The 13,651-nt window shown below is 54.0% G+C and overlaps 1 protein-coding gene across 2 annotated transcripts in view; it reads left to right on the plus strand.

Annotated features, from left to right (window-relative positions):
- Positions 1-92: 92 nt before the first annotated feature.
- LOC308359310 (S-adenosyl-L-methionine-dependent tRNA 4-demethylwyosine synthase TYW1-like) overlaps positions 93-13,651 on the plus strand; it is a 202,991-nt gene continuing 189,432 nt past the window's right edge. Inside the window, exons 1-6 of one of the 2 annotated variants that reach the window (XM_080830286.1) lie at positions 93-347; positions 1,907-2,034; positions 2,636-2,773; positions 8,828-8,929; positions 10,628-10,822; positions 12,652-12,873. In XM_080830286.1, the coding sequence (XP_080686412.1) occupies positions 344-347; positions 1,907-2,034; positions 2,636-2,773; positions 8,828-8,929; positions 10,628-10,822; positions 12,652-12,873 (789 nt within the window). In that variant the 5' untranslated portion in view covers positions 93-343. The remainder of the gene's footprint in view (positions 348-1,906; positions 2,035-2,635; positions 2,774-8,827; positions 8,930-10,627; positions 10,823-12,651; positions 12,874-13,651) is intronic. The other variant, XM_080830285.1, reaches the window with a different exon arrangement.

The raw sequence follows: 13,651 nt of genomic DNA on the forward strand, positions 1-13,651 counted from the left end.
CGCCCCTTGCGCCTCCGCACCAATTCGGGAGCTTCATCCGGAGCCGTGGGCGGTGCTTCCCCGGGGCCCGCCCCTTCCCGTCGGAGCCAATCGGAGCGCGACCGGGAGGGCCGGTTTCCTCGCGCGGACCTGTAGGAGAGGCTTCCCTCGCGGCCCGCCCCTTCCCGTCGGAGCCAATCCGGACGCGCGGGCGACCGGCATGGCGGCCCCCAGCGCTCAGGCGTCGGAGCGCGCTGGCGGATCTTCAGGGTAGTTCGGCGGCCTCCGTGCGCGCGCGCCGGCGCCGGGCTCTCCCGGTCTGCGGTCCCGGGGTCTGTGCGCCGCGGGCCGGGCTCTGAGGAGCATGGGTAAGGGCCCTCCGGCGGGCGGCACGCGTGCGGCGGGAGGAGGGAGGAAGCCGCGTCCCCGGAGCGTCTCCCCGCGGAGCGCGGTGCTCGGGCCCGGGCTTCGGCGCTTGCTGCCGCCGGCGGGGGCCGCTGACCGCGGGGGTGGGGGGCCGGGCTTGCCCCCGCGGGGCTCAGGACGGGCCCGGAGAGGACCAAGCGTCGGCCCCGAGTCCCGCGCGGGCGATGCGCCGGCTCTCCTCCCCGCGTGCGCCGGGCCCTCGGTGCTTCCCGCGCGGCGCGCCGACCCCGACCCCGCCGCCCGCCTTCCGGGCCCGCCCTCTGACCTGCGTGCGGGTCCCACCGGGAGGCTCGGTCTGTTTCCGCGCTGCGGGAGGGGCGGTGCGGGGTGCGGCGGCGGCGGCGGACCCCGTGCGGGCCGCGGGGTGTCCGAGGCGGGAAGCTCCGCGGAGGCAGCGCCGCGCAGGCCGCGCGCGGGGGGTCAGCGTCGCGGGCTCCGAGCGCCGGGTCCCGCGTGCGCGCGGTGCGTGCGGTGTCCTGTCGCCCCCGGTGCGCGCGGTGCGTGCGGTGTCCTGTCGCTCCCGGTGCGCGCGGTCCGTGCGGTGTCGTGTCGCTCCCAGTGCGCGCGGTCCGTGCGGTGTCCTGTCGCCCCCAGTGCGTGCGGTCCGTGCGGTGTCCTGCCGCCCCCGGTGCGCACGGTGCGTGCGGTGTCCTGTCGCCCCCGGTGCGTGCGGTGCGTGCGGTGTCTTGTCGCCCCCGGTGCGCGCGGTCCGTGCGGTGTCGTGTCGCCCCCGGTGCGCGCGGTCCGTGCGGTGTCGTGTCGCCCCCGGTGCGCGCGGTCCGTGCGGTGTCGTGTCGCTCCCGGTGCGCGCGGTGCGTGCGGTGTCCTGCCGCCCCCGGTGCGTGCGGTGCGTGCGGTGTCGTGTCGCCCCCGGTGCGCGCGGTCCGTGCGGTGTCGTGTCGCCCCCGGTGCGCACGGTGCGTGCGGTGTCCTGTCGCCCCCGGTGCGCGCGGTCCGTGCGGTGTCGTGTCGCTCCCGGTGCGCGCGGTGCGTGCGGTGTCCTGCCGCCCCCGGTGCGCGCGGTCCGTGCGGTGTCGTGTCGCTCCCGGTGCGTGCCGTCCGTGCGGTGTCGTGTCGCCCCCAGTGCGTGCCGTCCGTGCGGTGTCGTGTCGCTCCCAGTGCGTGCGGTCCGTGCGGTGTCCTGCCGCCCCCGGTGCGCGCGGTGCGTGCGGTGTCGTGTCGCCCCCGGTGCGCGCGGTCCGTGCGGTGTCGTGTCGCCCCTGGTGCGCGCGGTCCGTGCGGTGTCCTGCCGTCCCCGGTGCGCGCGGTCCGTGCGGTGTCGTGTCGCTCCCGGTGCGCGCGGTCCGTGCGGTGTCCTGCCGTCCCCGGTGCGCGCCGTCCGTGCGGTGTCCTGCTGCTCCCGGTGCGGGCCGCGGCGCTTCTGTCAGTGTCCGACCCGGTCCGTGAAGGCGAAGGTCGGGTTCCGTCTGTGTCCTTGCGGCCGGGTGAGCCGCGTTGTGCGCTCCCAGTCAGGTCACTCGTGCGTGTCGCTCCGATGCAGATCCCGCTGGCGCCTGGGACTCCGCGTCGCCCTGGGTCTCGCTGTGGACAAACAGGTTTTACGTGTACGTGGGATTGGCCTGTGGCATCAGCCTGTGGATTTGCTTCCAGATCGTCGTCAGGAGGCGGGTAAGCGGTTCCTTCCTATGGGGAGCGCAGAGGGGCCGGATTCGTGCAGGGCGTAAGGGCCGGATTTCTGGGGTTTCGGAAGAGGTAAGAGGAGCCTGCACTTTCTGTGTGGTCTCTAGACTTTTTTTATACCTAAAGAATTTATTCTCGTTCTTAGAGTCTAAGTTACTATGGACGAAACTAAATAGGTATGTTTTGAGGGGCTGTGGGTGTTTCCCTCTTAAGTTACAGGAAGACTCCGTAGTGGAAAAGTAAACTTGTAAAAAAAGAATCTCCTCCCCGTCTCCAAAGGGCAGGGATGTCCTCCTTCCCGTCACTAACTCAGGATCAGTGCGTAGTTCCTGCTGCCGCTTGGCTGAAGCCCGGCTCGCATGGGTTATATGCGCGGCTTTTCCTGGAGGGAGTGGGGTCTTCATGGTCTCAAGGAGCCTGGGTCCGGCCTTTCAGGGACCCAACTGTATACCCACGGGTCATTATTTGAGGAGGACACCAGAGGGATCAGGAGAAGAGTAAAGTCAGTCGGTATCTGCTAGTTTTCATCCCTGCTGAAGTTGGGAGAGGATTCGGACCTGATGGACTTTGTGCACTTGTTTATTTCAAGGACAAAAGCCCCCAGGAGAAATCTGTTCCAAAAGCAAGCCAGGATTTGGGGACAGATGGTCCTATCTCTCTTCAAAGGAAGGAGGTCTCCGTGTCCGGAGTGAAGATTTTCTATGGTTCCCAGACCGGAACCGCCAAGGTGAGAACTTCATGCGGTGCTTTTCCTTGAGTTTCCTGATCTTGAAAGTGTCCACTAACCACGAGCGGAATCGGTCTTTTAATTTTTTTTCATCTTCTTTTTTCCTTTTTCCAGCTTACAGCTTTCCTTTCTGGGATGCCCGGTGGGTTTTTATTCCTTGGGCCCAGTTCCAGAGGGTTGGTGGTGTCGGGTGGTCACTGTCATGAAGGGTCTCTGTTCTGAAGCTTACCTCTGCCTCCACAGAACAGAGTTCTGAGCCTGTTACTGATGGTGTGCGTAGAAGTAGGGGACGGTGAAAAGACAATGTCTGCAGTGGTGTCCCGGGTGTGGCCTGACTTTCATAACTTCACGCGTCCACTTAGTAAAGTGTATTTTGTTTAATAGCGTTGAATGATTGACTGTAGATATTGAATAGTGTTTAAAGTAGATACGTGCTGCAGACGTATACGCTGCAGGCTTCTTCGTTATGAGGGCCACAACTGTTCAGTGCTTTCTAGAAGAGGATTCTAAGGTGACCGTGAAAATGAAGCTTAAGAAAAAAGTCAGTGTCCAGTTATTTTTGTGTCGGACTGAAAAGGGGTGCACTGCCCTCCTGTGGGCATTTGCAGAATAATATTTCTTGGTTTTCCGGAAGTGCAGGGAAGGTTCGGTACTCCACTTCTTAGTTGAGGGTCTCATAATGCCAAGTTCAGCTGTAAGCAACAGAGGTGGGAAACCGGCAGAAATGTGAAAAAGGCATCTGAGCAGCCAAAAAACAAAGTCTTTTTATGTTATTTATAGAAGATCTCATTCTTAGTCTCTCTCATATGTGTTCTTTTTTGTTTTTTGTTTTTTGTTTTTTTAAAGATTTTGTTTATTTATTTGACAGACAGAGACCACAAGTAGGCAGAGAGGCAGGCAGAAGGAGAGGAGGGAAGCAGGCTCCCCACTGAGCAGAGAGCCCGAGGCGGGGCTTGATCCCAGGACCCTGGGACCATGACCCGAGCCGAAGGCAGAGGCCTTAACCCACTGAGCCACGCAGGCGCCCCTCTATGTGTGTTTTTAATGTTTTCTAGAAGATCAGGTCAGCACTTGCAGGTTGTCCCAAGTCCAGGTCTGAGGAGGGTTCATAATGAAAAGTGCTCTCTAGTGAATCTCCTTTGAGCTGTTCCGTATTTTTGGTTCCTCTGATAGCTGTTTTTTTAACCTGTGTGTGCTGTGTTTCTAGATTATTGATGTTGAAGTTACTGACTCTGTATAGTAATCAACGTAGACATTCCTCAGATCTCACTAGCTTTATCGTGGGCCACCTCTTTGCTGATATGGGTTAGACGACCCTCCTTGAAGCTGTGCCATTGGAGTTTCTTTACTCTGCTTTCACACTGAACGGGTTCATGTCTGGGTAGGGGAGATCAGCTTTTCCTTATAACTTTGAAGGTGTCACTTCACTGTCAGAGCTAGTCTTCTCATTCCTTTGTCGATGACTTAATTTTTTTTGTTTCTGGAAGCTTTTAGAATCATTTCTTTGTCCTTGACATTTCGAACTTTTTTATTTTAAGGTTTTATTTGTTTTCTTGAGAGAGAGAGTGCACGCACAAGCAGAGGGAGAGGAGAAGCACGCTCCCCTCTGAGCAAGGAGCCCAATGTGAGGCTCAGTCCCAGGACCCCAGGATCATGACCCAAGCCCCAAGGCAGACGCTTAGCCGACGGACTGACCCAAGCACCCCTATGTTTGGAACTTTTTTGAGGCTGTGTCTAAATTGGCTTTTTTTTTTTAGCTGTTGTGCTGGACACTTGGGCTCTTTTGAAGATTTGTGAGTGTTTCTGTTAAGATTTCTTGGGAAAATTTTTTCTCCCTCCATTTTATTTAATTTTTTTTCTTTCTGGAACTCTTGTTGGTTGAATGCTAGAGCTTTTGGATGGCTTCTTTGTCTCAAATCTTTCCTCTTTTGTAAGTTTTTCTTTCTTCTGTGGATTGTGAGATTTCAACCCCAAACCTTCTTTTTTGAATGTTTAATTTTGGCTTAAATGTTTTTAGTTGCAAAAACACCACTTTTTTTCAGTTTTTATATTATCTTATTAGTAACTTGAGAATCTATCCCCGTAGGGGCACCTGAGTGACTCCGTTGGTTAAGGATCTGTCTTTGGCTCAGGTCGTGATCCCAGGGTCCTGGGATCGAGTCCAGCATTGGGCTCCCTGCTCAGCGGGGAGTCTGCTGCTCCCTCTGCCTTGGGGCTCCCCCTGCTTGTGCGCTCGCTCTTTCTCTCCCTCTCAAATAAGATCTTAAAAAAAAGAGTGTATTTCAGTGACTTCGATTTTCCTGCCCCTGATTTGTTTTTTTTTTTTTAATATTTTTATTTATTTATTTATTTGACAGAGAGAGAGAGAGAGAGAGAGAGATCACAAGTAGGCAGAGAGGGAGGCAGAGAGAGAGGAGGAAGCAGGCTCCCTGCTGAGCAGAGAGCCCGATGCGGGGCTCGATCCCAGGACCCTGGGATCATGACCCGAGCCGAAGGCAGAGGCTTTAACCCACTGAGCCACCCAGGCGCCCCCTGCCCCTGATTTGTGTCACTTTTTCTATTGCTGCCATTTCTCCTTCCTGCTGCTTGTTCTTACGATCTTCTTAGTGAGCCGCGGTTTTCTGTTAATATAGGAGAGAGACCGATGGGGTAGCTGTTGTGGAGTTTCTCTGGTACTGTGTGCACGGATTCGTGTTCTCTAATTAGAGATTTTCTGTGCATCGTGGGTCGGGGCAAGCCACGTTCCCTGTTGGTCTCACATCTCCCTCCTACTACCACGTCAGTTTTTTTTGTTTTTGTTTTTTAAGAATAAAGCTCCTTGAAAGCGTCTGCGTCCCTGACTCCGCCTCTCTGATTTCCCTGCGCCTGTTCGCCTTGGGCCGCTCTTGCGAGGCTTGCACATCCCGACGTGTTCCCGGGGACTTCCCTGTTGCTCAGTAATTCTCGCTCGTCGTCTGCCGTGACGCCGTTCTCTCCCCCTCGGCCAAGGCCGGTCTTCCTCACCATTTGCAGATTCCTCCTCATCTTCATGACCTTGAAAGACAGGAGTGTCCCAAGGCACGATCCCTGAGACCCTGTTTTTATTGGCACTCACTCTAAGGGATCTTGTCATCAGCTTCACATTCTTTTTTTTTTTTAATTTATTTATTTGACAGAGATGACAAGCAAGGAGAGAGGCAGGCAGAGAGAGAGGAAGGGGAGCAGGCTCCCCGCTCAGCTTCACATTCTTATTCATTAGATGTAATTTGGCAAACTTTTTCTGTAAAGAGCAAGGTATTTTATTTTATATGTCATGTTTTTAGTTTGTAGTTTTTGTGGGCCGTATGCCTCGTTGCGTCTACTTAGCTCTGCGCTGTCGTGTGGAAGTGGCCACAGACCGCGGGTAAATGAACGGCACAGCTGGGGGGAGCTTTTACCCACGGACACAAATGGAGGACTGGATCTGAGCTGCACGCCTTAGTTTGTGTCCGTTTCGAATCTGAACTGTTCCCCTCAACTCGTCTCTCCTGTCCAGTGGGCTCTCATAGATCTCCATGTGACGTCCGGTAGGCATCTCAACTGAACCCCCCCCCTTTTTAAAAAAATTTATTTGTCAGAGAGAGGGAGGGAGGGAGCGCAGGTAGGGGAGCAGCTGGCAGAGGGAGAAGCAGGCTCCCTGCTGAGCAAGGACTCGGGGCTCTGTCCCGGGGTCCTGGGATCATGACCTGAGCCGAAGGCACAGGCTTAACCGATTGAGCCGCCCAGGTGTCCCAGTGAACTCCTGTTTTTTTTTTCCACGTGGAACCCTTACCATTTTAGTAAACGGCAACTTCAAATTTCCAGCTGTTTCCAGCTGACTAGTTAAAACAACAACAAATCTTTGAATTCTCTTCTTTTTCCTGCTACCCCCATGCTGTTTGTAGCAAATGCTGTTCGTTCTGCTTTCAGAATGGATCCAGATGCCAGTCGCTTCTCAGCACTCTGGCTCACGGCAGCCTCTGCTTTTGTCTGGATCACTGCGGTCACCTCCCTGCTGGTCGGTCCCCTTCATTCAGTGCTGCTCAGCCCCTCCCCTGGCTTCAGTGTCCTCTCAGCTCAGCAGCCTCGGGGACTTCGAAAACTTAAGTGAAGTCACGTTCCCTTCAGCTTAAAACCCAGTAATGACCTCCTCGTTCACTTAGAGTGAATCCGAGCCCTCCCGGTGGCCGGAGGCCCTCGCCTCCGATTGTCCACCGTCTCTTTTACCTCTTGTCTTTGGTCCTCATGTCTCCATCCTGTTGACCTCCTTGCCAAGCCTGCTCCCTCCTGTGGGCCTGTTCACTTACCCGTTGTTCTGCGTGGGGTAGCCTCGTGGCTTGTCTCCCGCATGCTTCAGGCTCGGCTCAAGTCTGTCGCACCACGTACGTGTCGTTTGTCCACACTGGCCGTCCAGTTGTGACATGAACTACGCAGAGTTTTCGTCAGACTCCACAGGTGTGAGGACGCAGTCTGCATGGTTGTCTCCACTTCAGATGCCGGTCCCAAGTCCCGGGGGCCACCTGTGCTTGTGACTGGACCAGCTATAAAGTGGACCCCGCAGTCCTCTCCTTAGGTTTGATCGTTTCCTAGAAGGATTCACAGAATCGGGAAATCGCCCGACTAACTGTGCTTCCCAGTTTTAGAAAGGACCCGAGGCAGACACAGGCGGTGGTAGACACGCATAGGGCAAGGCGGGCGGGGAGGGTGGCTTGGAGCTTCCGTGCGCCCTCGTGCCCGCCGTCGCTTCAGCACAGCAGCACCCACAGACCCCCTGAGTCCTGTCGTTTAGGGGTGTCCTGGACATTCCAAATCCTAGGCCATGGACGATTGAACTCACTGGGAGCAACGGTGCTGAAAGGTCTAAGCCTTTAGTCACGTAGTTGGTTTTGTGGTGACCGGCCCCTATCCTGAGGCTACCTGGGGCCTGCCTCCCCGTGAGTTCTCTCATTAGCTTTCCAAAGCCAGGAAGCGCCAAGTGTTGTAGGAGCTTTGTGCCAGGAGCTAGGGAGAAAGACTGAATAGTTATTTATTTTTTGTCTTACACACCCGTCCTGACCCCCCTGTGTAAAGTGACAGTTGTCCCCATGCGGTCCTTCCCCGTGTTTCCCCCTTCCCCCGACTTCCTTCCTTCCGCAGCACTCGTCATCACCTGAGCAGCTGTGTCTCTTCTCATTTCCACGTCTGCTCAGCCTCTGTCCGCTAGAACGCGAGCTCCCCGCCGCAGGGACTGTGCGCGTGTTGTCGCTGTTGGGTGACGCCGCCCGGAACGGCGTCTGCACGGTAGGTGCCCATTAACGCAATGGACGCTCCGTGGGCCTCGCTTTCGTCCTGGGAGGCGCGGAGCCGACCGTTAGCCTACTTTCGTGAAAAGTACGATTGTGTTTTTCAGGGTGCCTAGAAGTTAGCCACGTGGCTGCAAGTTTTGGCTTTTCCCAAACACTTGGCTCATTCGGTCTGGAGAAGAGCCAGCGGGTGTTTTGTCGGGGCTGAAGGGCGGGTGCTGTCTGGGCTTGGGGTGCGTTTGGCCCGTCTCCACACTGTCTGCTGCTCGGTTCCTCTGTTCCCTGGGCGGCTGTTCCCTCTGTTCCCCCGGCTCCACCGTCGTGGCTGTTTGTGAGCCCGGAGTCTCTCCGGGGTTCTGTCAGGCGTATGGACGCTCCCCTAGGGCTTTCTGCTCCCTGTCAACCTGCTTCTGTTTGCTTTCCGTCTTCCAGCGTGTGTCACGTTTCTCCTGTGTCGCCTTCCCTTCCCTCTTCAGGATTTCTCATCACCTGATGTCTGTTCTAGCGGCGCAGGGCGCTGCAGCGCCAAAAGCCCGTTTAGGTTTCGCCCCGGGTGTGTCCGTGCAGAGTGAGACCCGTGTCGCCGAACGGCTGACCGTGGAAGTGGAAGAAGTGAGAGTACCGTTTGGGTTTATGATGCTACACGTTTGTCAGTGGAAAGGTTCCTCACGATAAATGCCTCGTTCTTTGGCAGCTGGCGTAAGCGAAGACTGTGTTTGCTTATTTAGCCTCTTGAGGACTTTATGTGATTTTTTTTCTTTTTTTTCTCTACTAGGGATTTGCAGCAAGTCTCGCTGAAGCAGTTACCTCCCTAGATCTGCCTGTGGCCGTTGTCGATCTGAAAGACTGTGACCCAGATGATCATCTAGTGGAGGAGGTCGGTGATTGGGTCATGTTTCCCTTCAGTCCAGACTCTCAAATGGGATTGACCTCCTGCGTTCTGGGATAAATAGAATCTTCAGAATAAATTTAATTTTCATGCTAAGGAATTTGAGTTGGTTGAGTTTGCAGTGTCAGAGGTACTGAGTATGTGGTGTGGGACCCGTCCCTCTGGCGTGCGGTCTTTCCTGTGGCGGGAGTAAGGGTGGGAAAGGGTGGTGATTTGATGTTCCCTCCACCCTCCTGCTACCGACCTCATAGTCGAGCGAAGGTGATTGGTGGCATGTGCTGGGCCTATGAACCTCGTGTGAGCTAAGAGGTCGGGAGCCGCTTGGGTAGCAGAAGGAGTGTGGATTTTGAAGTCAGAGAAGTCTCTTATTACCTGTGTGACGTCTGTGCGTTACTTAACATCTACGTGGGGATAATTTCTTCACCTGAGAAATCCCCTTCCTTTTAGCTGGGCTCAGGGGAGTTTCCTTACAGTAGGGGTTCTCAGGGTGTGGTCCTTGAATGGGCAGTATCAGCATCTCCTGGGAACTTGCTAGAAATGCAGCCCAGCCCTGGATGTGGGACGGTAATTTGACAGGTGCTCCAGATGATTCTGAAGCTCGTAGAGCAGGGGTCGATGAACCTCTCTTAGAACGGACCAGATGGTAAACATCAGCTTTTGTGCAGCCGTGGGCAATACGTCATTACGTATGATGAGTGTGGCTGTGTCCTGATAACGCTGTTTGAAAACAGAACAGAACAAGCCGTGAGCCGGACCGGGCCGGTGGGACATCGTTTGCCAACTGTGGATAGCCCAGCTGTGACCATTTCTTTCTCCCGTAAGAGAATAGTGGAGTGCAAATGAGCGAGCTTGAATCTGCTCAGAATTACTTGTGAAAAATTATTAGCAGCCTTTGAGACTTTATTATTTATAATGGGTTGCTTACGACATACCTCATGACTTGGAATTTCTAAGGTGCATTCAAAGAGATGGAAACCGTGGCTGGCAGGACGGAGGGTATTTTGTTTCCCCACGTAGATTACGGTACCAAGTGAATAAGTTACTCGACATTTAAAAAGCTTTGTTCCTTTAATTTTTTAGGTAGTTTTAATTTTTAGATAATTTTTAGGTAATTTTTAATTTTTTAGGTAATTTTAGGTTTTTTCCTGATTTGGATTTTGTTCCTGTATGACAACTGGAGACCATAGGAACTACTGCTTGGGAATTGGAATGGAATATATAGTTAGGGGCCCCGGGGAGTATATTGGCAGGAGCAGGAGACTGGGTTTTCTCCCCATGCAAGGTGTCCTTGCTTTGTTTTCTTTTACTTTTGAAAATGAATAATGTTTTGAAAGCACCTTTGTCCTTAGAGATTAGTATTCATGTGGATGTCAGCATTTTTAATTTTAATTTAATTTAACTTTATTTATTTTTAAAAGATTTTATTTGTTTATTTGACAGAGAGACACAGTGACGGAGGGGACACACGCAGGGGGAGTGGGAGAGGGAGAAGCAGGTTCCCCGCTGAGTAGGGAGCCTGATGCGGGGCTCGATCCCGGGATCCTGGGATCATGACCTGAGCCAAAGGCAGACACTTAACGATTGAGCCACCCAGGCACGCATGGTTGTCAGCATTTCAAAAAGGGATTTTCTTTACCGATAAGTTGTATGTTAAATATTCTTCTGAAATAATCACTTTCTTGTTAGGTTACTAGTAAAAACGTTTGTGCCTTTGTGGTTGCTACATACACTGACGGTCGACCCACTGAAAGTGCAGAGTGGTTCTGCAGGTGGTTGGAGGAAGCATCCAGTGATTTTCGATTTGGCAAAACTTACCTGAAGGGTATGAGGTACGCTGTGTTTGGCCTGGGAAATTCTGCCTATGCGAGCCACTTCAACAAGGTAGGTGTGTGTTGAAATATGGGGATAAATTCTCTGTTATGATTTAAAAAAATTCACACGCACACACATTCACATGTGTATGTGACGTTGTCCCCAAACGTATATGTATCCATGCTTGGGGTGTAGTAGGTTCTCAAGTAAATTTTTATTGAATAAAATGCTTCTATCTCCTGTTGTCTGGTGTCATAGTGGCCTGGGTTCATGGCCATTGTATTCAGTGTGCTGTCCCCAGGCAGGACCCTGGGGATGAAGATCACTGATTCTCTGGACTTTCTCAGCTGCCTGTTCTATTGTTGAACAACCTTTATGGCTCAAGCTAACCCTGAATACAGTTGAGCTCATTGTCTTTTAGTCATTGATTTTTTTTCTCTCTTTTTTAATTAACATATAATGTATCATTAACCCCAGGGGTACAGGTCTGTGAATCGCCGCCAGGTTTACACACTTCACAGCACTCACCATAGGACATACCTTCCCCAATGTCCATAACCCAACCACCCTCTCCTACCCCCTTCCCCCCGGCCACCCTCAGTTTGTTTTGTGAGATTAAGAGTCTCTTATGGTTTGTCTCCCTCCCGATCCCATCTTGTTTCATTTTTCCCCTCCCAACTCCCTACCCTGCCTCTCAACTTCCTCATATCAGGGAGATCATATGATAATTGTCTTTCTCCGATTGACTTATTTCGCTTTAGTCATTAATTTTTAAAGGGAAGTAGAAGAAAGATATTCACTGTCTTTTAAGTAATAAAACATTGTTTTGTTTTCCTAGATCTTTTTTCTAAATGAAGTTAATTTGGCTCCTTTTCTTTTGCAGTCTGTTTTCTATATTTTTATTTATTTATTTATTTATAAAAAGATTTTATTTATTTATTTGACAGAGAGAGCGGGATCACAAGTAGGCAGAGAGGCAGGCAGAGAGAGAGGGGGAAGCAGGCTCCCCACTGCGCAGAGAGCCTGATGCGGGGCTCGATCCCAGGACCCTGAGATCATGACCTGAGCCGAAGGCGGAGGCTTAACCTACTGAGCCACCCAGGCGCCCTGTTCTCTATGCTTTAAATAATTAAGAAAAAAAAATACAGAGCATCTCTGTTTCTTATGGTTCTTAACAGTTACTAGAACTTTTGTACATGTACCTCTTCCCAACATGGGCCCCGCATGGCCCACCTGTCTTCGATGGAACGTGAGCGAAGGGGGACGTGGAGATCTTTCGTTAAGCTTTTGTTCAGTTGTTGTATCAAGATGTGTATTTCTGATCATTTTCGAAGGAAGTAGACCCCACACCGGTTCAGTTCAGGCATGTACGTGTTCTGCGTAATGCCCGGCCCCTCAGGAAGCCTGTTCGGGTTTTGAACCCCTCACTGTGCTGCTCGGTAGCCCCGGGTCAGCTCAGCCCCTGCCGCCTGCAGCGCGTCGGAGCTCCGGGCGGGTGAGGTCTGAGTCTGGCCCGACGGACTGCGTTGCCCTTTGTTAGTAAAATGGGCTTTGCTGCCTTTTGGAACAAAGTGTTTTTGCTAACGTGTTACTTTATTCTGACCATGACTTAGAATAGTAGTTTTCAGTCTTGAGGCAGCAGCCCTTACCCTAGTAAAAGGGTTTGTCCCTCTGTGTAAGTACAGTCTTCTGCGGGTTCTGTCAGCTGTAGCCAGTGTCGTGTTTGTAGGTTGCGGCTGGGGCGGGGGGCCCAGTTAGGCCAAGTTCCCTCTTCCGGCAGCGGCCGTGACGGGGTCGGTGACGAGGTCGGTGACTGGGTCGGCGACCGGCCTTTTGCAGGGCCAGCTCCCCGCCCGTGATTTCGAGGACGGCGTCTCAGCTCCTCTGTCTTCTTGCAGGTTGGCAAGAATGTGGACAAGTGGCTCTGGATGCTTGGTGCCCACCGCGTGGTGGCGAGAGGGGAGGGGGACTGCGACGTGGCGAACAGCAAACACGGCAGCATCGAAGCGGACTTCAGAGCCTGGAAGACCAAGTTCCTCGCTCGGCTGCGCGCACTGGAGAAAGGAGAGAGGCCGCCCTGTGACGGCGGCTGCAAGAGGGGCCAGTGCGAGTCGTCCGCGGTACGCAGCCCCGGGGTCCGGGCCGCTGCTGTCCTGGGCGGGGGGACGCTCGCTGGGCCTCGCCTCTGCCCCGAGGAACACCTTCCCCGGCTTCTGGTTGGAGGGAAGGTGCGGCTCGCGGCGGCGTGTGCGAGGGCGCGGGCCTTCCCGGGGCGGCCAGCGTGGGCGCCGCGCCCTCCGGTTCTCGCTTCAGCGGTGGCGCGGCCGGCGTGGGGGCCTCCCGTAGCTGGCGGGTGGGAGGCGAGGCTGAGGTTTCGCGTGTCCCGTCCTTGTACCCCCTAAGCACGTCTTCCTCCCGACCTCTCGCTGGACGGCCGCCTTAGTCCCTTGGACCGGGAGGCTGCCTGTCACCCTAGATTCCTCTCTTTTTGTCCCTCACTTTCTAAACATGTCTCTGGTCCTTGTTCGGGGACCCTCGTGCCTCGGAAGCTCACGCCACCCTACGGTTCCACTGCCGCTGTCGTCACGGCTGTCTGTCTTCCTGTGGTCACCTGCTCACTTGCGTCATTCAGGAACCACTTTACTTCCTGACTCACTTTCTCTCCACCCTGTTCCTGTCATTTGCCTCTGGGGAAGAGCCGGTCGTGCCGGTGGCTGATCCGGTGGCCCCGTCTGCCAGGTGCCTTCACGCCTCCAGCAGCCGCTGTCTTCGCTGACCTTGGCTGCTCACTTCCGCGGTCACCTCTGAAATTTCATGTTCCCGTGACCTCGCCTCTGATCTCTCACGTGTCCTACTTTAAAATTCTTCTGGTTCCATATCTTTTTCACTGGATAATGA

The sequence above is a fragment of the Martes martes genome (genome assembly GCF_963455335.1).
Source record: "Martes martes genome assembly, chromosome: 18".
Taxonomy (NCBI): Eukaryota; Metazoa; Chordata; class Mammalia; order Carnivora; family Mustelidae; genus Martes; species Martes martes.